This window comes from Aulonocara stuartgranti (genome assembly GCF_965226115.1).
Source record: "Aulonocara stuartgranti genome assembly, chromosome: 3".
Classification (NCBI taxonomy): Eukaryota; Metazoa; Chordata; class Actinopteri; order Cichliformes; family Cichlidae; genus Aulonocara; species Aulonocara stuartgranti.
Genome location: NC_138941.1, coordinates 62,228,702 through 62,252,920, shown reverse-complemented (window position 1 = coordinate 62,252,920; position 24,219 = coordinate 62,228,702). Strand labels below are relative to the sequence as shown.

The 24,219-nt window shown below is 40.0% G+C and overlaps 2 protein-coding genes across 3 annotated transcripts in view; one reads left to right on the top strand and one right to left on the bottom strand.

Annotated features, from left to right (window-relative positions):
• The window catches only part of LOC309694573 (polymeric immunoglobulin receptor-like), a 152,572-nt gene extending 140,706 nt beyond the window's left edge, over positions 1-11,866 (bottom strand). For both annotated transcript variants that reach the window (XM_082514764.1, XM_082514765.1), the window contains exons 1-2: positions 11,681-11,866; positions 9,418-9,759 (exon numbers count right to left, since the gene is read on the bottom strand). In XM_082514764.1, the coding sequence (XP_082370890.1) occupies positions 9,418-9,759; positions 11,681-11,747 (409 nt within the window). In that variant the 5' untranslated portion in view covers positions 11,748-11,866. The remainder of the gene's footprint in view (positions 1-9,417; positions 9,760-11,680) is intronic.
• LOC309696135 (Fc receptor-like protein 5) lies at positions 1,426-4,294 on the top strand (the record flags this gene model as incomplete). The annotated part of the gene is made up of 6 exons (XM_082517269.1): positions 1,426-1,456; positions 2,617-2,652; positions 3,114-3,377; positions 3,457-3,702; positions 3,778-3,945; positions 4,063-4,294. The coding sequence occupies 6 exons, from the start codon at positions 1,426-1,428 to the stop codon at positions 4,161-4,163; spliced, it is 846 nt and encodes a 281-aa protein (XP_082373395.1). The 3' UTR covers positions 4,164-4,294.
• Positions 11,867-24,219: the final 12,353 nt, after the last annotated feature.

The window sequence follows — 24,219 nt, the reverse complement described above, 5'->3', positions numbered from 1 at the left end:
TAATTAATGACATGAGTTGTGCTAAATTAAATGATGTATTCTCAGAGAAACTTAATTTTATTATTGGGTGATCATCATTTTACAGTTAACCTCATTTTTACAAAACATCATAGTATTTGTATCAATCTTTCTCATGGAAACTTTCTAGTGTCACACTTGATAGTTTAAGATGACAACAAAGAGCTTTCAATTCAATTTAATTTATATAGCACCAACTCACAACAACAGTTGCCTCAAGGCGCTTTATATTGTAAGATAGACCCTACAATAATACAGACAAAAACCCAGCAATCAAATGACCCAATGAACAAACACTTTGGCAACAGTGGGAAGGAAAAACTCCCTTTTAACAGGAAGAAACCTCCAGCAGAACCAGGTTTAAGGAGGGGCGGGGCCATCTGCTGCAACCGGCTGGGATGAGAGAAGGAAGACAGGATAAAGACATGCTGTGGAAGAGAGACAGAGATTAATAACAAGTGTGGTTCAATGCAGAGAGGTCTATTAACATAAGCGTTCAGTCATAAACTGAAAACTCATGAATATGTGTGATTGAGGCTGGGTATTTTCTGACTCCCATCTCCAGAACCAGCACAGAGTCCCTCCAAATGCGACCGTCAAAATAACGAATAGAAGAAAATTCCTTCACTCTTACCTTATACTAATCGTATAAGCACTACAAACTGGGACATCTTCAAACAAGCAGCCACCTGCAATAACTACAGACACTGAGAATAATTAGGGTGGAGGTCCATCCATGATGACTGGGACCTTCGATGTAGCAGTGTGCAGTCCACTAGCTTTAATCACATGCCCCAAATATTCCACAGATGGAACTAAATAAAATACATCATCAGTACTAGTATTACTTTAGTGATTTTTAAAGGTGTTGTGATGAAATTTAGGGGTGCTTGAAGACCCCAAAAGGGTCTACACTACCTTATGATAAAAGCTGAATATTAATCCAATCACCAAAGGCCTTTGGTTGGTCAGTGTGTTCAAATAATTCTACTCCCTGGGTTTGCTGGCTGAAGAAGATTACACAGTGAATTAAAAATATTTGTACTTAACACACTGACAAAGGTGGGCACTAACTATTTTAGGCCTCCTGCTTGTATGGCCCTCTTTCCTTAACAACAGCTTCTTCCTCCCACTTACTTAGTGGGGGAGGGTGGGAGAGACAGGGTCTCATACTAGCCCCAAACACTGAACAGTTACCTGTTATAAAACCTGATTTTTCATGTTGACAGTTGGAAAACAGGGTTTGTTTGTTTTTTGTTTTTATCATTTTAACAAAAGTACAACACTTTAAAACATAATATAAAAAGGTCACATGGAGTTTGATCATCTGTGCTATTTTAAATTAGATCAGCCGTCGTAATGGCAACAAGAAAGTTGATATAACTGCTGTGTCTGAGCTCAGTCAAGATGAAACCAGCATCTCTTCAGCAGCTGCTCTGTAAGTTCAATCTTTCACTTCCAAATGCAGTTAACTGTTTTTATAGCATATCAGCTGAGTTATACAAGGGTGGTGACATATGTTGTGAGACAGAGTACTGTGCAAAAGTCTTGAGCCACAGTTTTAAGCATTAAGCTATTTAACACTGACTTATGAATCACAGATGAACCAGTGTTGTTTGTACATAAAACCAAGAAATCAGGAAAGAACATATTTTAAAGTGTGTATTTTTAATTTGTATCTTGAGGAATGAAGGCTTAAAGTTGATATTATTGTAGGTGTGTGTGTTAGGAGTTTTGATCTCCTCCATACCCGCTTCACACCCTGGAGGACGGGGCTGTGGCCCCCCCACACTCCCTAGCAGATCATTACATGGAGAAACCTTTGGAATGCAAGCATGCTGATCCACACAGGTATGCACACATGGGTATTCACAGACGCGGACGAAAGCTTTCTTGGCTGCTGCCTCAAAGCACACTGTGCGCTGTCTATCTTGCGTGCTGCACAATATCGTTTATTACTTAGTAAATACTGATATCTATGACTAGCTAGTTTATTGTGATGGTGCTTTGTTTTCTCTATTATTATGTTGCTCTTTTGTTGTTTGCTGTCTCCTCTGTTTGTTTTTGTTTGTTTGTTTGTTTGTTTTTTTCTCCATACAGGTGACCCAGGAGTTTTTATTTTTTATTTTTTCTCTCTCTTCCCCCCCCTTCTCACCGTCTCTTCTCCCCTTTGGTTTTCTTTCTTTCTCTCCCCCTCTCTCTCTCATTCACTCCCCCTGTCCTATTTATTAAAAAAAAAAAAAAAAAAAAGATATTATTGTAGGTGTGGCCTGTTTGATTGACAGGCGGATGTTGACACAGGGGCTGTACCTTCTGTCTGCTGCCGTTCACCTCAGCTATCCCAGAAGTGGGAAACTGAACCTATTTTATTTGTCTGTTACTGACAATGATTAGCAGCTGTCTGTGTCTCTGTGACACATTCATGATATTTATGGATTTAGTTTTAAAAACAAAAACAAAAACAGACAAACGAACAGCTAGAAAAAGCCCACAGCAGAAGCTAAAAGTCCCCTAAAGGGGAGACATGGTAGCAGAAGGAGCTTTGCTGTAATGTGAACCAGCTGAAAACTCAGATTGACTGATATCATTTCTCTTTAGGTCTGAACTTACTGCTGTGCTGCACAACAAACCAAGGTCAGTGAACTCATCGTGATCATCCAAAACATCTCAAAGAGTCTTAAATAGAGATTTTCTGCATCTTATTTTTAATGCTGTCTGCCACGTATAAAGTTTCAATAAAGCTTGTCTCTAAAAACTGAGGCATTAAATCCAAAACCACCTTTTTTTTGTTGTTTTTAATGACATTAATTATAACTGTGCATCTGAGAGCACTGAACCTGGACCAGCCTGGATCTGACTGCATACTTGGCTGTCTTTACTATCAGTATCACATTTTAAATGTAAAGTGATTTAGGAATACTGAAGACACGTGATGTTTACTGCATTATATGTTTATAGTGCAATATACACAGCCACCCAATATATGTTTTATTTTGGGTGGCTGTGTTACTGTTGTTGAAACAGTAAAAGATTATGAAACTCAGTTGGTCGTTCTCTTTTGAAAATTGATTCACATCATATCCTCTTCCTGGCAGCTCGTCTGACTGTGAGTCCCAGCAGCTCTCAGTTCTTTAAAGGAGACTTTGTGTCTCTGAGCTGTGAGGAGGATGACAGCTCTGCTGGATGGACTGTGAGGAGAAACACAAAGACACGACAGAGGACTCAGTGTGGAGATGGGTGGGGAAAACCGGCTGGTTCTTCCTGTAACATCAGCTACATCGACCCATTGGACAGTGGAGTTTACTGGTGTGAGTCCAGAGAGGGTCCCATCAGTAACATGGTTAACCTGACAGTCACTGGTAAGCTGAGTGTGTGGAGTTAGTGTTGATGAAGCTGTGTGTAAATGGATGAAATGCTGTAGTTTGTCTCTGTGTTGAGGTGGATCAGTGATCCTGCAGAGTCCTGTCCTCCCTGTGATGGAGGGAGATGACGTCACTCTGCTCTGTAAAACAAAGACCACTCCCTCCAACCTCCCAGCTGCTTTCTATAAAGATGGCTCCCTCATCAGGAAGCAGCCTACAGGTCACATGACCATCCAGCATGTTTCCAGGTCTGATGAAGGCCTCTACAAGTGTGACATCAGCGGTCATGGAGAGTCTCCATCCAGCTGGATCACTGTCACAGGTGAGGAGCTTCACTCTGATTTCACCTCTTATTTCATCCACATATTCACCTGAACAGGTGGGATTCTCTCTACAGAAAAACCTACAACCACACCTCCACCCACCTCTACACCACTTCCCACTCCATCAACTCCGCGTCCTGACTTATTTTCACCTGAGCTTGTAGTTATCCACCTGGTGGTGTTCTGTCCATACTTCATCTCCACTCTCCTCATGGTGTCTTTATATCGATGCAGAGCCAAAGGTAACACTCTGAATCATTCTATGATCAATCAATATGCTGATGATTGATCAGACTGATCATCTCTTTATCTGAACTTTTCCTGTGTTATCAGCTGATATAATTTTCTAACAATTATAGGAAACTACATGCATGTCTCTGTGGTAAAGACCTCACCCAACCAGGCTGATCAGGGATTGGATAATGACAATGAAGATGTCACTATAGAGCATCACTTCTGAAGCAGAGCTCATGTTCAGCCTCATATTGGTGGAAGGTTATTCCTGCCCTGTGGAGGATTTATATCATGTGCTGCCTATGTATCATTGTAGCTCTGTACAATAAGTAATGTACAAGGCAGTTAGTTTATGTTGTGGAGTTTTCTGTTAATAAAGTCTGCAACGCAATCAGCTGTGGCCAGGCTTTTTAATTACTGCATGCAGGAGAGCAAACAGACAGCAAATATCTTAGTTGTACAGTCATGCGGGCTCTGCCTCTGAGACGTGTGTCTTTTATAACATCACACACACAGAACTCGTGCATCATAAACATTTAACTGTAGATTTATTTGTTTCTCATTTTAGGAAGACAGTCTCTATTTGCTGTCTCGGTGTCTTGCTCATGTCTGAATTATGCTGTAGACTGAGCTTCTGAGATTTTACAGTTTTTCCCAATTGTTTACACATATTTCCTGAAAGCATGCCTCATATTGTCAGAACTCTACACACACATAAAAAAAAACACACATAACGGGCGAAACCCTTCAATTCTCCTGCAAAATGAAACTCTACATTCAAAAAAATGTTACTTATAAGAACCAGTTAAACACTAATGTGCTTGTAAAACACTATGACCACTTTGTCATCACAATGACTTACTTTAAGCCTTTTTTGTTCACTGTTACACTTACTAAAGACAGTACATTGGCCTACATAAGTGCACTGTAAAAGATTTCAGAATGTTTGTATACAAACACAAATACATGGTACCAAATATATTTACTGTATTTTATGTACCGTGTTCATCCCAACCAACACAAAGTTGCACATACTGTGGTCTACATATACAAACAACAGAAGAATTTACTGAATACATTTACAGTCAAAACAAAACAAAACAAAAAACAATGACATAAATAAATAATAAATACGTCTGTGTTTGGATGATGTCCCAAAATATGTTGTTGTTGTTTTAACCACCACCAGAGTCTAGACCCCAGGGCTCCTGACCTAAGTCCTGTCACCGCTGGATCCCTTTCAGCCAAATTTTGCCACTTTCTCTAAATACATTAGTGTCTCTATCTCAATAAATATTGTTTAATTCTTCCAAGTTATCACATTATTGAACCATCCCTGATGGATGATACATGTATATCATTCTTTTATGACGAATGACTTAACACTAAAATTACTGACTTTTTTCTGCTGAAGACTAAAAAACCCCAATGAAGACTGAGGCTTGGATGGAACTCTGGCTGAGATGTCAGTGAGGTGGAGATGGAGAGGAGATCGGTTGCACAAATCAGAGTCTGAAAGTGAGAATGATGGAGGGCACAGATTTAAACTGCCAAAATTTGAGGCTGATTGGTCCAAAGAAAGCAGGCGAGAAGATGATTGGACTAGAGTAATGATGACAGTATTGAGATTGACGGCTACTGCATGGTAGTGATGTAGAAAATGCAAAGGCAGCCTAACACTCAGGAAAACAGGCAGATGAGTGATTACAGATCTTCGTTATTGAACTAATACACAAGTTTCATAACAATCACAGTGAAAATGCAAATTTATATACATCTTTGTAACATGAGTAGTTTTTTCCTCCTCTCACTGTTTCTGCACATCTCACAATGCAAACATGTCCTAATAAAATTCATTAAAAACATAACATGCATTTTTTAACCAAGAAAGGAAACTATTTCTTGGTTAAAAATGTTACAACTTTAAATCATCCTATTTGTGCTTTAAGGGGGGAAGAATATAAATTCTCAACAATTCTCTAAACCACCACAAGATGACGCTCCAACACAAGGAATGCAATCATCCCTGCTCAGGCAAGTCAGCAATCACATCTACTACACATCTAATTAACCTCTGCTCACCAGAAACATGGTTCTACAACTACTCCACTTTACACAGCCACACAATGTAATGTTCAAAACCACATCAGACATTTAAGGAAACAAACAAAGTCCAAACACAATTAACAAATAGCAATGATCTAATTTTTGTGTTAATTACTAATCTGCATTTAGCTAAAGTGTCAAAATAGAGATTCACTTAGTTCACAACAGTGCTCTGCTTTGGAGTCTGTTAGGATGAAGTCCCATGACTGAGCAAGGGCTACTGGGTAATAAAGTCCCACTGATATAATCTGGACATTTTATGCAACTAAACTGACATATATAAAGGTGTGTCTTTGTTAATTGTATCAAAAACTTGCATATTGTAGTTTTGATTGTTTTTGCTTTTGGCAGAGTTAAAAATAAAAAATCCTAGCTTGATCACCAATGAAACCTCTCAGAAGAAAAATTTACATCAGTACACAACTATTTTAATTTGTTTTAATTTCCGGCTCTTTTTAGAGAACCAACTCTTTCGGCTCCCAACCGGCTCTTCAGGTTGTTTTGTTGCTTTAATTAATTAATTATCAACAACAATATAAAATTATACACAAAAGGAATTACTAATGTAAAAAAGTGGTTTTCCTAATGTATGTTTATATATAAATATTTATGGAGACAAAAACACGTACAAACTCCAAAACACATTTCTAGCATTAACTGAACTTCCAAAACAGAGCTACCTAGATCACTTAAATTACACAATCGAATTCATATGTCTATTGTTTTTGTATTAATACACAAACACTCATACACACATATATATATATATATATATATATATATATATATATATATATACATACATACATATACATATATACATATATATTCAAATAATTTTTTAAAAAAAACTTCATTTACCTGTTACTACCACACACCCAGTCCGATTGTTGGTACTTCCTGGCTTGTGTAGCCACTAGGTAACAAAAGCTCAACACTGTGCCTAGCATTCTGGAGCACTTCTGTTGTCTTTTGTACGTGTTTTGAGTTGTTATGTGCTTCAGAGTTCGTACGTGTTCGTACGGCCCCTAGCATCCTGGAGCACTTCCATTGTGTTTTGGAGTTTGTACGTGCTTTGTCTCTAGGGGCCACTGTAAATATACTTTTATTTATTCAGTTATTATTATTATTATTTTTTATTAATTACAGTATCTGTCCTGTTACTCTGAATTTTGAGTTTGAAAACGTGCAACAGCAGCAAGAGCAGAGCTCATTTGGAAAACCTCCGAGATATTTCAGATATTTCAACAGGAGGCTATGAATCCTGATTCTGCATCGTTTTGTAGATCAAAAAAGAAGCAACAGCAGCAACAAGAATCACAAGAGGAACTATCAGACCAGCTATTAGTCCAACAGATCCACTCTTTTCTCCTCCATCCTCCTTCCCTCCATCTCCACTCTGTCCTCCTGGCTGACCTGCAGGTGAGAAACAGGTGTGAGGTGTCAGCTGTCAGGTAGGTGATGAGTGAAGAACAGAACAGAATCCATTTCCTCTTCAAACTGCTGTCAGACATTATCTACTGCACTCTGATCACATCACTCAGACCAGCTGCTTTCTACAAAGTCTCATCAACAACATCTTTAGAAACAAACATCAACAACCAGGAAGCAGCTTCACCTCTGATCACACACACACTCAACTCTACTCACTCACCTGGAGGATCAACAACACTCAACTTTACCTCTAGCCTCTAACTCTCTACAGCATGTTATTTATGACTACTTCAGCTTGATTGACAGATATAACATATAAATCTACATTCAAGTGTTTAAAAGGCACTAATATTATGCCTTTGGGTCAATAATTTTGGTCCTCTCAAGTATAAAATCATTAGAGCAACATTTGCTGTAATGCAGTTCGTGAGGAAAGACAATGCGTGACCATCTAATGTTAGCAAGATGAACCAGTGGCACATGATAGAACACAATACAGCACCCAGAGCGAGATGCAAACAGTCAAAGTTTCGGTGATTTAAGTTTTTTGGTTTCTTAATATTTCTTAATATTTATTCTTATTCTTATTATTCTATAATCTTTATTCTTAATATTTATTCTTAATATTTCTACAAATTTGGATATTTCTTTCCAAACGATACAATTAGGATAAAAAAAAAAAAAAAAAAAAACACTTCTTCTTGCTTGAAATTCCAGGAAAAGTTTCCAGCTGATTTATTTTTTTCTTTATGTATAAAATGTACAATATAACAGGGCAATACTTTCATCACCAGGCTACTGCAAAGTAACATTTACTACAACAAATCCTGGTGAAAGTAGAGATTTTAAATCTTACTGAAATATCTTTTTCAACATACATTATGTATAGGATATCCCTATTATATGTTTCAACTGTCTAAACTTCAAGCAATTCCAATATTAATTCCAAATATTCTTAATTAAGGTCTTTCCATATTTCCCAACTATATTATCTAATTTTTAAAATCATGATTTCAGTAAAAACATTTGAAACTGTATCATGTAAAACTTTAAAAAATAATACCCATAACCATTGAGATTCATGTCTAAACTTGATTGTGTTTTGTGTTGATGTTAATGAGACTCAATTTACAGTCAGGTCCTGTTATCAAACATGAACCTTCATATTGGTTTCATCCCTCCCAGTGTGTGTACTGACTTACACTCTTTTTGTCTAACATTATATTAACACAGAAAATAAAAATAAAATCTATTCTACTGCTAAACACAGACTTTTGCTAAATGTAACATTTACTTTCATCAGGTACAGCAGCTCCTCCACAGGTGAGCTGAGGTTTGTCTCGAGCGTCACCGCCACATGAAAGTGACTTCAAAGTTACAATGAAATTAAATGAAAGTGGAAAGAGAACAAAGTTTTTCAAATGATCTAATATGTAACTTTGAATCCATTTCCCTCTCTTGTCACCTTTACCTGTGCACCAACATTTCCTCTACACTGACTCTAAAACTCTTTTTGCTCTGATGATGAAACAGAGACTCATACACAGTGATCCAGTACAGTAACTTCTAAAACTTCAACAGTCTTTCTATGTGACCCTCTCTGTCCCTCTGCTAGTTCACAGATTTACTCATACAGGTACATTTTTGTACATTTAAATTTAAATGTAAATAAATGTAAATGATTTATAATTATTTGAGAAAATAAAATAATAATAACTTAATTTAAATACTTTAAACACATACTTGTGCAACTGGAAGGATTTATTTCAATTTGTGATTCTATGAACTGTTGATTCATGCAACAAGTTTCGAATTCATTTTAATTTAATCGGTTTAGCAAACACAGTGTACAGACTATTATACAATACAGTATAATAAAATATAATACCTGTGTTATGGAGTCACATCCATAACCAAGAAGAAGCTGAAATTAAACTCACCTGAGTTTTCAACCTTCAAAGTGACTCTGTTTAGAGACTGTGGTTTCTGTCCATCATATCCAGCTTCACATTCATATGTTCCAGCGTCTTTCGTGGTGACATGTTTGAGAATCACAGAAAAGTCTCCAGTCTCCTTCCATTTTGGATCTTTCATCTCCACTCTACCTTTAAATAGTTCATGCTGGTACTTATCTTGAAACCGACCATCTCTGAAGAGGATGACAATATCCTCTGACTGCAGGTCAGACTTTTCCCACCTCATCATTATTGAAGTAGCATCTGTGGGACCAGAACACTCCAGAGTGACATCTGCTCCTCCTTTGACTGTTAACTCTTTTTGGTCTGAAACATTTTTATAAAGTGAATAGAAAATAGACAAACAGGAAGTAAAGACTCATTAGTAGAACTACAGTTAATAGAAAACAATACATTATCTAATAATTACTTTCCATCCATCTGTCCTCTTTCATTTATCCAATTCTGGGTCACAGGCTGGGGGTGGTTATACCAGCCTTAAGGTGACAGAGGCAACCTGGACAGGTTGCCAGTCTGTCACAGAGCTAACACAGAGAGACAGACAATAATTTACACCTACGGGCAATTCAGAATCATCAACTAACCTAACCCCACTAACTGCATGTCTTTGGACTGTGGCAGGAAGCTGGAGAGAGCCCACGGAAACACAAGAACTTACAAACATGGAAAAACCCCGGCCTGAACTTGCTGTGAGGCAACAGTGCTAATCACTGCACCACCCTGCTGCTCTAATATTTAACTTAATTCTTGAAAATGTCATCTTTAATCAAAAAATTAAATAGCTGGTTCACTTTAAGCACCTTGAGGTTACTGTTGTTGTGACTTGATGCTATATAAATCAAACTGAATTAAACTGAACTTTACAATGATTGTATCAAACAAAAGATGATGATAAGAGAAAAAAAACTGTGTGTGAGGTAATATGTGAATAAAAATCTTTTACTGCTGGTTTATTCACATCCTGTTTGTTAAATTGTGAACTCAATTCTGCTTTAAAGACCTGAAACCTGAGTTTAAAGAACTTTTTGTCTTTACTTCTCGGCAGATTGAACTGACAAATATTTTCATTTACTCTATGAAAAGAAAAGTTATACAAATTTGTTTGTGCTTTACAGTCATGTCCAGGATTTTTAATATGGAGATTTGTTGACTGTAATGTCTATAAGTACAGACAAGGACATGATCCTCAGCCTTACAACAATGTAATTATTATTCTTGTATAAAACTATCATAAATGCACACATTTGTCTCATGTTTAGATGTATTAGAATATACATCAACATAGTCTAGAGTAAAATTGTGCATTTAATAAGGAAGTCCTACAAAGTGTTACAGAGGACAACTGGAACCCTGACAGTAGTGCTGTCTACAATAAAATCTGTTATACAGCTAAACACAGAGGTTTGTTAAATGTGACGTTTACTTCTATCAGGAACAGAAGTTCCTCACCTGCTCTGTGCACGCCCCTCACACAGGTAAGCTCAGGTTTCACCGCCTTTACATGAATGTGACGTCAGAGTTAAAATGAAACTAAACCGAAGAGGAAACGAGGCTCTTGAATTAATCGAATATTTAGCTTAGAATATATTTCTCTTTCAGACGATCACATCATTAGTAAAAGTCTCAATATCGATAAGACCCGATTTACAGTGAGGTCGAATCAAACATTACCCTTCATCTTTGTGTCGCGCACAGCGACTCCACCATTATGCACAAGAAATATCCTCCCCCCCTAAGTGTGTTTACTGACTTAGGCTCTTTTAGTTTCACACCGTGTTTTACCAGGAAGAAGGAAAATATCTTTACTATTAATGCAATCAAATCTGTTATTGTTTAGAAGTTTGTTCAAGTTTACTGTTATCGGGCACAGCAGCTGCTCATCTGCTGCTCACACAGGTGAGCCGAAGTTTGTATAGCGTCACCGCCATTACATGAAAGTAACGTCAAAGTTTAAACTGAAAGGGGCCGAGAGTTTTTGAAGTGTAGTCTAATATTTAAATCCATTTCCACTCTCCTGTCACCATTACCCGTGTGCCTACATTTCCTCCACACTGACTCTGAAAGTAACGACCGTAAAATGAACCAGAGCAGAAACTTTTTTGCTCTCACGAGGAAACAAAGACTCTTACACAGTGATCCAGTACAGTAACTTCTAAAACTCCAGCAATCTCTCCCTGTTACCTGTCCTTCGGTAACAGATTTATTCACACAGGTACACACGGTTTACCTGTACAGTCCAGAAGTCCCAGCAAACAGAGGAAGAGAAACAGCGATGTCAGTGATTTTAACTCCATTTCTCGCGGTTCTGCACCACGGTCAAGTGAGCCGTCATTTGTGAGCCGTCATTTGTGAGCCGCCATTTGTGAGCCACAGCCAGGCGCCTCTTTTCCGTCGCATTAATTTTCTTGCGCTTCTACACCGGCATTTACGGCAGCGCCTTTTCTCCTTATTTCCCGATCGAAAGCATAGACCCGCGTACAAGTACACGCGCGCACGCCCTCAGACACGCGCATACATTGCTTGGACAGTCTGGTTGCATATTTAGAAATTCATTAAAAATCATTCTTAATAGTTGATGTCCAACTTTCAGCACATTCGTCCTCTGGGACAACTACTGCACCTCTGGGCCAAGTTTCATCCATATTTACTGTAATATTCTTCTGTCATTTTTTACAGTGTGGTATGTTGGAGCAGCAGTTTATCGACAGCTGAGAGGAAGAGGTTGGATAAAGGAAGGCCAGCTCTGTTCTGGGATGCACCCTGGACCCAGTGCAGGTGGTGGGAGACAGAAGGACTCTGGCCAAAATAACATCTCTGATGGACAGAGTCTCCAACCCCATGCATGTAAATGTTGCTGAACTGCAGAGCTCCTTCAGTGACAGACTGCTGCATCGCTGCGTTTCCGCAGGTCCTTCCTCCTGCAGCTGTCAGACTGTACAATCAAAACTGCTCCCAACAAACATAGATGTTTACATCTGTGCTGTAACTGCAATAATTTAATCAACCGATTCATACTACAACCTGGTTTGCCTCTTATCTGTAGTTATTTTTATTTAATTTAATAACTGTACAGTACTCTGTTTATAGTAACCATTGTCCATATGTAAATATGTAAGAAAAAATGTGTATGTTTCTGTTCTGTGTCCTGTGTACTGTTTGTGTGTCTTTCTGGCTGCTGTTACAACCAAATTTCCCCTTGTGGGGAATATTCTATTCTATTCTATTCTATTCTAAATTAAAGCAAACTTGTATTCAGTGCAATACAGTCAATACACTACAATACATCCTTAATAGTTGATGTCCAACTTTCAACACATTCTTCCTCTGGGACACCTACTGTACCTCTGGGCCAAATTTCATCCAGATTTATGGTAATATTACTCAAAAATTAAAGGACATGTATATTGAATTCAATACACTTACTTAGAGCTGGGCGATAGAACGATAACGATATGTATCGCGATATAACTTTTTCTCGATAAAAAAATTTAACTATTGCGATAGACCTCGCCACTCTTGTCCTCTTAAAAAAAAAAGAACAGCCAATCCAAATTAAGTAGCGCAGAGCCGAACCAATCACAGCCGCAGCGTCACGTCACGTGACTTGTTACGTACAGCACAAGTGCCAAGCCGCACATGTGTATTTGTTTGGGAAGCAGCCAGCCACCGTGCCGCCCGGGTAATTAAGGAAAAGAGTGAGCCGACTAGAGAAATCAACCGAACGTGACCGAAGGTTACCGAAGAGAAAACAGATGATGGTTCCAATGCCGGAGAGATTGTCGAACAGAAGAGCCATAGAAGTTCCGTAGTGTGAAGGTATTTCGGCTATTTCAAGTCTGACAAAAAACAGAGTAGCGTGCACTGTAAATTGTGCCGAAAGCAAGTCTGGAAATACAAAAAACTGGTGCATGCTCAGGCTACGTCCACACGTACCCGGGTATTTTTGAAAAGGCAGATTTTTCTATGCGTTTGCACCTTTCGTCCAAACGTAAACGGCGTTTTTGGTCACTGAAAACGAAGATTTTTAAAAACTCCGGCCAGGGTGGATATTTTTGAAAACTCAGTTTTTGCATTTACGTGTGGACTAGAAAAACCGAGAAAACGCAGCGTCAAAGGTGTGCGCATTTTTTATTGTTTCGGTGGAATGAATTTCTACAATACTGTTAATTCTACTCTCTGCAGTGTTTAAATGCTTACATATACACACAGTTACTGTCCCTCCACACATACGACTCGGTTCTGCTTCTATGCCCCAGCTTTGTTTACTTTTTCCCACCGAGGCTTCTAGACTTCTGATTGGCCAACATTTCTGCACGGTTAGGAATCTAGCTCCACCTGCTGCTTTGGCATGTTCGTAGCAGCGTTTTCCTTCATTTCTCCCTTTATGTGTGGATGGGATTATTTTTTAAAACAAAAATGGAAAATCTCCGTTTTCAAAAATACCCGTGTACATGTGGACGTAGCCTCAGTCTCTGACTGGAAGCGCTAATTCGTCATTCGGCTTTTGTCAGACTAAAGTAACTGTTAAAACTGTTTGAAAAGCTAAGCTATACAACAAGGAGAGATTGAGAATTTCCTTTTAGTTCTCATTTTATTTGATATTGACAAAAGTTAGTCAGTTTTGTCTGTTCTTCTGTAAAACAAACTAAGATTTATTTTTAGAATTAATATTTTGTTTCTAAGTGGAATTGACTATTTAGTAGTCTGTTTCGTTTGTTCTATTTTGAAACTTAAACGCTTTAGCGGCTGCCTTTTGTGTAGTTTGCAATATTTGCCTTTATTTATCTGAAAAAGTCTCATGTTCCTTAAGTACATCTATCCTGTTGAACTTATTATGGGAAATAAATATTTAAATAAAAACAAGCTGCTGATTATTTCACATTTTACTTGTGAGCAACGGCACATTTAAATCTTACAAATATAGTTATTTGGCTTATATCGTGATAGATATCGTTATCGCCTGAAATGAAAAAAACAAATCGTGATATGAAAAAATCTTATATCGCCTAGCTCTACACTTACTTAAATATTGCATCATATTCAAAAATTCATAAGAGGAGGAGGGGGAGATACAGGAGAGGTGGAGGAAGATCTCAGCCTGGGTGTTTATTGTCTTATGTAGTCTGGAAGATGAGTGGATGGTGGGGTGGGTGCAGTTTTCTCTGTGGTGGGGTTGGGTGGACTGTCCCGGGCTCTGTGGGGCCGGGAGGCGCTGCTGCACTGGGCCCCGGTCTGGATGGGCCTGGGCCCCCTTTCCCTGGCGGGTCGCGGAGTATGGGGGTGCCTACTGGGGTCAGCGGGGGAGCTGGCCCCAGGGAGGGGTCACTTGCCCCTCCCTTCCTTCCCTCCCCATCTCCAGCTGCCTCCCTCTTCCCGCTCCACCACAACCACCCACACATGCAGGGCCTTGGAGTAGGGGTATGTCACCAGGGTGCAGAGGAGGCTACCCTCCCCCTCTGTCCCCTTCTGGCTGCCTCTGCCTCAATTTTATCCCACAACTTAGACATTCACATTACTCACACTCTCATTACACATACATATAGGATCTTGGGGGTGGGCACGATACACGGAATCCAAATTACCATCAGGGTGTACACCTCACCCCTCGCGTGTTTGCCCACCTCTTAATTTTAAATACACGTAGACATTGAGGGCTAACAGGAGGGACTATGCGCTTACCTGCTGCTCTCTGGCAGGTAGCTCCATGCCCTCCTGGGTTTTAAATGCACCTTAGAACACACATGCATCAACACTACAATGAGCGGGTGGAGGGAGGTTTGGAGTCTTCTCTCACCCCTGTTCTCTGCGACCTGCTGGAGCGGGGGGGCTAGGAGGAGGAGTTGGCCGTCTGACTGCGGTCTGGAGTGTGGGGCCTTCCTGCTGCTGCGGAGTCGGGGCGGTCTGCCTCTCCCCACCGCAGGGAAAAGGGTAACACCACCTGGGTCTGGGTGCGGTTCCCCCCTCCAGGGGCAAGGGTACCTAGACCCGGTTTGTAGAGTACGCTTGGGGAGTGTGATCGTGTGTACAGCGTCTCTTTATGTCTGTCTCCACGTTGGTTGAGTGTGGAGTAAGTGCATATGAGAGCATGAGGGTGGGAATGGATGTTTGTGTCTGTGTGTGCCTGTATGTCTGTGTCTATATGTCAGGTTGGGTGTCAGGCGCCACCTCTCTGGGGACATCTCAGGCCCTCCAAGGTTTGGAGGCCTATCTCCCCCTACCACCACTTCCCCTGCCAGTGGCGGACTCCCTCAGACATCGGTTCTTTGTGTCCGGGGATGGGCGTCCAGGTACACACCGGCTCACTCCTTGGCGGCCGCTTATCGGGGCCTGGAGCCTGGGGCTCGCTCGGGCCACTTCGGAGGTGGGGTGCCCCCGGCCTCTTGGCCTGGGGCTCGGTCACTCAGGCACGGCTGGCTGCCGGCGGAGCTCACAGGCGCGTCACTGCAACTCCCCCTGGCTTCTGCTCCGCGGCTGCTGAGTGAGCCCTCATCTGGGACTCTCCTCAGCTCTTTCTGGGACAGTGGCGCGGCTGCCCCTCTGTTGGTCTTCCTTGGTCTCTTGTGTTCTGGGGGCCTCTGGATGTCTGGAGTTTTGATCTCCTCCATACCTGCTTCATGCCCTGGAGGACGGGGCTGTGGCCCCCCCACACCCTCTAGCAGATTATTACATGAAGGAACCTTTTAAAAAACAAAAAAAACAAGCGCGTCCATGCTCACAGGTGTACACACGGGTGATCACACCCACAAACTACACCCTTTTTGGCTCCTACCTCAAAGCACACTGTGTTCTGTTGATCTTATGTGCTGCACAATAATGTTTAATATTTAGTATTTACTGTCATATTCCCATATATCATTGTGATGTTGTTTATTCTATTACTCTTGTTCTCTTCTGCTTGTTTTCTTTTTTCTTTCTCGGCAGGTGATCCAGGTGATCGATATATGCATTTTTTTCTGCTCATTCTGTTGGTTTTTGTCTTTTGCCCTTCTCCCCCGTCCCTCTTCTCAGCTGTTTCTCTTTCCCTCTTTCTTTCTCCCCTTCTTTCCCCCAGTCAAGTCTGTCCCGTATTCAGTAAGTGAAAATAAAATAAACAATAAAAGGTGAATCAAATGGACCATTACGACAAGGCTGGGATGGTCAATTTGGTAAAGTAAATCCGTTGGGCATCTTTCTTTGCCTTTAGACAATAATTCTGATGGCAAAAGAGCCAAACGGGACAGGCAAAAAATAAAAAATAAAAAATTCATAAGAAAAATCATCTTAACAGTTGATGTTCAACTTTCAACACCATCTTACTCTGGGCGACCTACTGTACCTCTGGGCCAACTTACATCTCAATTCGCTATAATATTTATCAAAAATTGAAGTAACAATTATATGTCAAGGCTGGCTGTGTGCCTTTCAAAGTGGCACTAAATAACAGAAATCAAGCACATCAGGGAATAATCCAAAAGGTGGTTTTATTAAATGAAAACAACATACAAAATATCTCTAACCCATACTGGATAACCTACAAAAAAACAGTGGAAACAAATGGTAAATGGTCTGTATTTATATAGTGCTTTACTAGTCCCTAAGGACCCCAAAGCGCTTTACATATCCAGTCATCCACCCATTCACACACTGGTGATGGCAAGCTACATTGTAGCCACAGCCACCCTGGGGCGCACTGACAGAGGCGAGGCTGCCGGACACTGGCGCCACCGGGCCCTCTGACCACCACCAGTAGGCAACGGGTGAAGTGTCTTGCCCAAGGACACAACGACCAAGACTGTCCAAGTTGGGGCTCGAACCGGCAACCTTCCAATTACAAGGCGAACTCCCAACTCTTGAGCCACGATCGCCCCAAAGGGACACTTAGAAGCACAAGAAAACAATATTAAACTGAAAGGGCAAGAGACACAGCCCAAACATAATCCACAACTAAAACTCCAAAAGAACAAGTCATCCCACATAGCAGACGGATCTGGCCCAATCTAGTGTCAACCCGGCACTGCTGGCTAGTGATGGGATTTCCAGCTCTTTTTAGAGAACCGGCTCTTTCGGTTTGGCTCACTGAAAAGAGCCGGCTCTGAACCGGCTCTTCAGGTTGTTTTGTTGCTTTAATTAATTTATTATTAACAATAATATAAAATTATGCACAAAAGGAATTACTAATGTACAAAAAAGTGGTTTTATTTATATATGGTTATATATAAATAAATGCGGTGGCCCCTAGAGACAAAACACGTACAAACTCCAAAACACATTTCTAGCATGAACTGAACTTCCAAAACAGAGCTACCTAGATCACTTAAATTACACAATTGAAAGCATATGTGTATTGTTTGTGTATTTATACACAAGCATTCATATATATTCAAATAATTAAAAAAAAAAAGTTCATTTACCTGTTACCAGTGTTGGGTAAGATACTTTAAAATAGTAACTTAGTTACATTACAAGTTACTTCTCTCAAAAGTAACTCAGTTACTTCAAGTTACTCGTTACTTTCAAAGTTACTTGGGAAAGTAACTTTGGTTTTACTCAGAATTCTCTTGTTAATGTGTTGCTTCCATAACTTTGCCAGTCTTCTAGCTTGCTTACTTGCCACAAGTGCACTGTGCCACCTAGCAATAGAAAGGAAAAGGTAATGTGCATATTTCCACGAGAGAAATCCCACGCCTGGACCGTCCTTGATTGCTGCCATGATTCTAGCCTACGTCACAGCGTCATGTGCGCCTTTTACATCCAACACAAAAACTGCAGTCGTGGTGCTTTCGATTGTACTCAGAACTCGGAAATTCTGCCTTCTGAATAGGAAGATGTAGGTAACACCAGACTGCAGATGAGCTGCATACAGAGCTGGACTGGGACAGAAAATTGTCCCGGGTATTTTGACTAGAGACCGGCCCACCATTATAGGAAAAATCATAAAGCCTTTGAATGAAAATAAACACTGTTGTGACAGTGATGTACACTGTTTTGATGGTATATATGTATCAATCTATCAATCGTTTGTTGTAAGATTCAGATAATTATTTTTTTAAAAGCGAGACATTTTAAATGAGAATAAGAAAGAAAAGTATTTCTTTGTGCCCTCCTTTCCCTGTTAATGCCCTACATGGCCCCCCTGGCAACACTTTGCTAGATCCGCACCTGCACAGTTACCAGCTGTCAGCTACCTAAAAAAGGATCCTGGAGTTATTTGTCTCTCAGAAACAGTTTATAACTTCCCTTCAACTCATTCATGTCACCTAAAAGGTAAACCTGTTTCTCCATCACCTGTTCAGCTCTGATGATTCAGTAAGGACATCTCCTGGTTTCATCCTCATGTTTCCCTCTCACCAGATAACCAAACCATATCATGACCAGCAGCTTTACAGCTGTGGCTCCAGCAAACATCAGCTGATACTAGAAATTAATATTAAATAAATTCTAACAACAGCTGATCAAGCTTAAACGTGCTGCTGTTGTTTAGCGCGATATCTGCCGGTTTCCTCTTTCTGGCTCAAAGTGGGCGATAAATAAACAAGAGAGCCGATCAGCTGATCATTGATCAGTTTCATGATTGAAGTCAGAGGTGTGGACTCGAGTCACATGACTTGGACTCGAGTCAGACTCGAGTCATTAATTTTATGACTTTAGACTTGACTTGAAAAAATGTTCTAAGACTTGTGACTTGACTTGGACTTTTACACCAATGACCTGGGACTTGAATTGGACTTGAACCGGTTTACTTGAAAAGACTTGATATTTTACCCCAAATATAAAATTTAACATGCATATTATATAGAGATTGAAAATGTGAAGTCATTCACGGGTAGAACCGCAAAGGATTCTGGGAACTTGTGGCAAGCGGTACTAGCGCACGCAGGCTTTCAATTAAAATCAGTTATACAGCGATAAAAAGAAACCCAAAAATGTCAAGAAGCTGTTGTATTATTAACTGCAATAGCCGGTCGCATGACAGCCACGGGAAGCCGACGGGTAAAGAGATCGGTTGTTATCGGATTACGTCGTTGAAGAGAAATTATTCAAGCCATGTTTCCGAAGTAACAAAGACGCGACGGATGGCCTGGATTGCAGCCATTCAAAGATCAAATATAACGTCCCAGAACACTCCAGCTCACAGGTTAGTCTGCTCCAAGCATTTACACGAAGGTCAGTGTTTTTTGGTAGTTAATACGTCATTTTCATAACATAATTAGTGATATAGGTTACAAGCAAGTCTGGCGCTGAACAGAAATTGTCGCACTATGCTCCTTTGTTTATTGTGCATAAATAGTGAATTGTCCTGACACAATATTGCGTTTCGCTTCTGTTATTATGGTACATTGACAAAAACATATACTTTTATTCACAGGGTAAAACAGGTTTTTTGTATCACTAATTGCCCAGTACGATTACAGCATACAGTATTATTGTCACTGCTACATTTCTGTGATGGGTACCAGAAATTATTTCCACTACTAATTAATTACCGTTGAGCTCAAAGGTCCTATTAATAAACGGTTAAGGAATGTGTATTTATGACGACAATTTGTGAGACTGGTAAACTTATGATACGTACGATGGTCTTTCGTTCTACACGGTGCATTTCAAGGTCCTGTACCCATCCGGCGGTAAACTGTACCTGGGCTTGTTGCAGTGACCTGAAGTTACTAAACTTCATGAGTGTATGCACTCACTCCAAGAAGCGTATGATTATAAATATGCATATAAATATGCTAAGATGAGATAGCTGACTTCATCTAACTAGCAAATGTTGTCCAGGCTACGTTGGTGATGCAGTTTTTTTTTAATGTGTATGATATTTTTGTCATGCGATTTTAAAGCCAGTCCTACAACCGCATCCAAGAATAACATGCAGCTTATCTCAGAACTGTCGGTGAAAATTATTCTTGGAGCTAGGTTTAATTGAGCTGCATTTTAAAGAGGTGCAATTTCACAATTTGTGTATATTTTCTAAGTTCACTATTTTGTCATGTGTTGAGAAAAACACAGATTTTAAAATTACATGGTCTAATATTTACATTTAGCATAACTGCAACATTATTTTTTTCGTTTTTTTTTTTTAAAGACTCGAAAGGACTTGAAATTCAAAGTTTCAGACTTGTGACTTGACTCGGACTTTTACACCAGTGACTTGAGACTCGACTCTGACTTGCCTGACATTACTTGAGACTTGACTTGAGACTTGAGGATAAAGACTTGAGACTTACTTGAGACTTGCAAAACAATGACTTGGTCCCACCTCTGATTGAAGTAGAAACGGGAGAGAGAGGGGGGAGAATGAGAGAAGAAGAGGCAGCTGTGCAGCAAAGACACAGAATAACTCCAGCTTTGTGCCTTTTTCATTGTAGCTGAATTACGGGACAAACTGTTCCTTTTCACCTCAATAAGAAACGCGTAATATTTTCTCTGAATACCAGACGGGACGGTTGGCAACTCTAATAACTTATGAACAAAATAAAGTTCAACATCAGTAACATAGCACCCACCCAGCTGTATAGAAACTCCGTCATGCTAGCTAGCACGCAGTACGGAAAAAGTCAGAATAACGAAAATAAACTCCAACTAAACTTGGTTCATATCTGACCCAGAGAGACTGCAGGTCATAACTTCTTACCTGAAGTTCAGTTCACACTTGGACCGGTGGCCGCCTCGGGTCTCTTTTCCTTCTGCGTCCCTTTTCCTTCATCCACCTGCTGGCCTCCACCACTTGCTAATGTTACTGAATCTGTGGAAGCTCCGCGATAGCCACCACACGAAGTAATGAGTAACGAGCCTATCTAAATCCCAGTAACGACTAACGCGTTCCTGATTTTGGCATAATAACTATTTACCGTGCTCGTTACCACAATAATAACGTAGTTACTGTAACGCGTTACTTAATAACGCGTTACTTAATAACGCGTTAGTCCCAACACTGCCTGTTACTACCACACACCAAATCCCATCATTGGTACTTGCTGGCTTGTGTAGCCACTAGGTAACAAAAGCTCAACACTGTGCCTAGCATCCTGGAGCACTTCTGTTGTCTTTTGTCTGTGAAGGTTCTCAGTCATCCAGGTCATCGTAGTCAAAGGAGCTTGCAAAGAAAAGCGTCTGGACTTCTTTAAGTTGCTTGAAGACGTTTCACCTCTCATCCGAGAAGCTTCTTCAGTTCTAAGGTCAAATGGTGGAGAGTCCCAGATATAAACCTAGTGGGAGTGACCCCCACAGAGGGACAAAAGGACCCCTGATGATCCTCTAATCACCTGAGCCAAGGTGTGAAATTGGGTGTGGGACCCAATCAGCCAGAGTTTCGGGTGTGTTCATTGTGAAACCTGGCCCCACCTGGCCCCCCGCGTTTTTAAAGTCAGCAAAGAGGCACAGAAAAGAAGACCAGACACCAGCGAAGGAGGATAAGAAGGACAGACGCAACAACATTGTCATCCCCTATGTGGCCGATGTATCAGAAAAACTCAGGAGAGTTTTCTCCAAGCATGACATCCCAGTGTATTTCAGACCCAGCAACACACTCAGACAGAAACTGGTTCACTCGAAAGACAAAACACCAAAACACAAACTTAACAATGTGGTGTATGCTGTACAGTGCAGCGAGGAATGCTCAGACCTCTACATTGGAGAGACCAAACAGCCACTTCACAAGCGCATGGCACAACACAGAAGAGCCACCTCCACAGGACAAGACTCAGCAGTCCATCTGCATCTTAAGGATAAAGGACACTCTTTCGAGGATGCCAATGTTCACATTTTGGACAGAGAGGACAGATGGTTTGAAAGAGGAGTGAAAGAAGCCATCTATGTCCACTGTGAGCGACCATCTTTGAACAGAGGCGGGGGTTTACGACACCAAATCTCTGCCATCTATAATCCAGTTTTGAGATCCCTTCCCAGACGCCTTAACGCCCACTCACATCCTGGGCCATCTGACCTCAGGAATTCGCATGACAAGGTGGGGCCAGGTTTCACAATGAACACACCCGAAACTCTGGCTGATTGGGTCCCACACCCAATTTCACACCTTGGCTCAGGTGATTAGAGGATCATCAGGGGTCCTTTTGTCCCTCTGTGGGGGTCACTCCCACTAGGTTTATATCTGGGACTCTCCACCATTTGACCTTAGAACTGAAGAAGCTTCTCGGATGAGAGGTGAAACGTCTTCAAGCAACTTAAAGAAGTCCAGACGCTTTTCTTTGCAAGCTCCTTTGACTCTGTTGTCTTTTGTACGTGTTCTGAGTTGTTATGTGCTTTAGAGTTCGTACGTGTTTTGAAGTTTGTACATGCTTTGTCTCTAGGGGTCACCGTAAATATACTTTTATTTATTCACGCCACATAAAATGTAATAAATAAATAATAATAAATAATAGCAGTAATAAATAAATCATATAATACAAAAAAACAACTATTTACATTTCAACTTTTAACTATCTAAATTTTCAGCTTTTTCCTTTTACAAATCTAAAGTGAAACAACACAAAACACTGCAAACCACAACACAATTAAATATAAATTATAATATGAAAACATCCTGTCATATGGGCCTGCATGAATAAACTTTCTGAATCATATCAACATTTCAGAAAACACTTTATATATCAGCTAGCCATACTTCAGTAACCCTACAAACCTAGACCTACTTTCAGTAACCTAAACCTTATTCTACTTGTCAATTTTTTTATTTGTTTTTGTTTTCGAAATGTTATTTTGTTGTTGATGTTGTAAATGTGATTTGCACTTTCCAGCCACTGTACACAGTAGAGCAGCTTCTTTATACATTTCCAATTCAACATTTCCCAAATGTTGACTTAGAGACATAGTTGACTTGTTGACTCACCGTAGCTGTGAGACTCAGTTTTACCAGTAGATGGGACAAGACTCATTTCAAGCTTCACTGAGAAGTCCAACAGGAGGGAATCTGCTTTTTCAGGAGATATAATCCAGACAGAAGTAGAGTCTTTCTCACATTTTTATAAGCTTGTGGTTTATTGCTAACACTTCAGCTTTTTGTTTTCATCTTAAACTATTGAGTGTGAGAGTATAAATGTTTCCCAGGGGGAAGGAGCAGGAAAAACAACATATTAAAAATTTAATGTAAAAGAATGATTGCCTACTGAGGGAACCAGGTTCACTCTAATCTATGAATAATTCATTTAATTTAGACCAATTTAAAATTTCAAATATTGACAAAAAAATAAGTGATAATTCAATGAAGTTTAACCTTTAACATTTATTTGCATTTGAAATTATTAAAAAAAAAACATTTTTAAAACTAAAACTGAAACTTTTGCTATGTTAACTGTGACTGGTTAGTTTCTGGGTGACTAAGGACATAAAGATAAAACTCTTTAGTTTAAAAAACACACATCTTTGCTGAAGCTTTTCTGTTCAGTTTATAGTCAGCAATTGTTTTTTGATATTTAAACTATTTTTTCTGCATGGAAGAAAAATGTGTTGTCATATTAGTCACAACCAAATAAGTCATATTTTTTATCCGATTTCTTGACCAAACCCACAGAAAGAAACAACAAAAACCAGTGAGAACAAAAGGTTATTAAACTAGATCAGTGCTGTGCGAACGAAAGCAGGGACACCACACAGGACATAAACCAACAGCATAAAAAAATTAGAAAATCATTTAAAAGCTTAAAACATCAGTGTACTCTTTCTGTCAGTGCACTCTGTTCTGAGGTGCTGGTGGGTGGGACCAGTTAGAGATCAGCAGGTGGACATCAATGGTTGGAGTGGTGGGCTACTTCAGTGAAGAGTAGATTACGT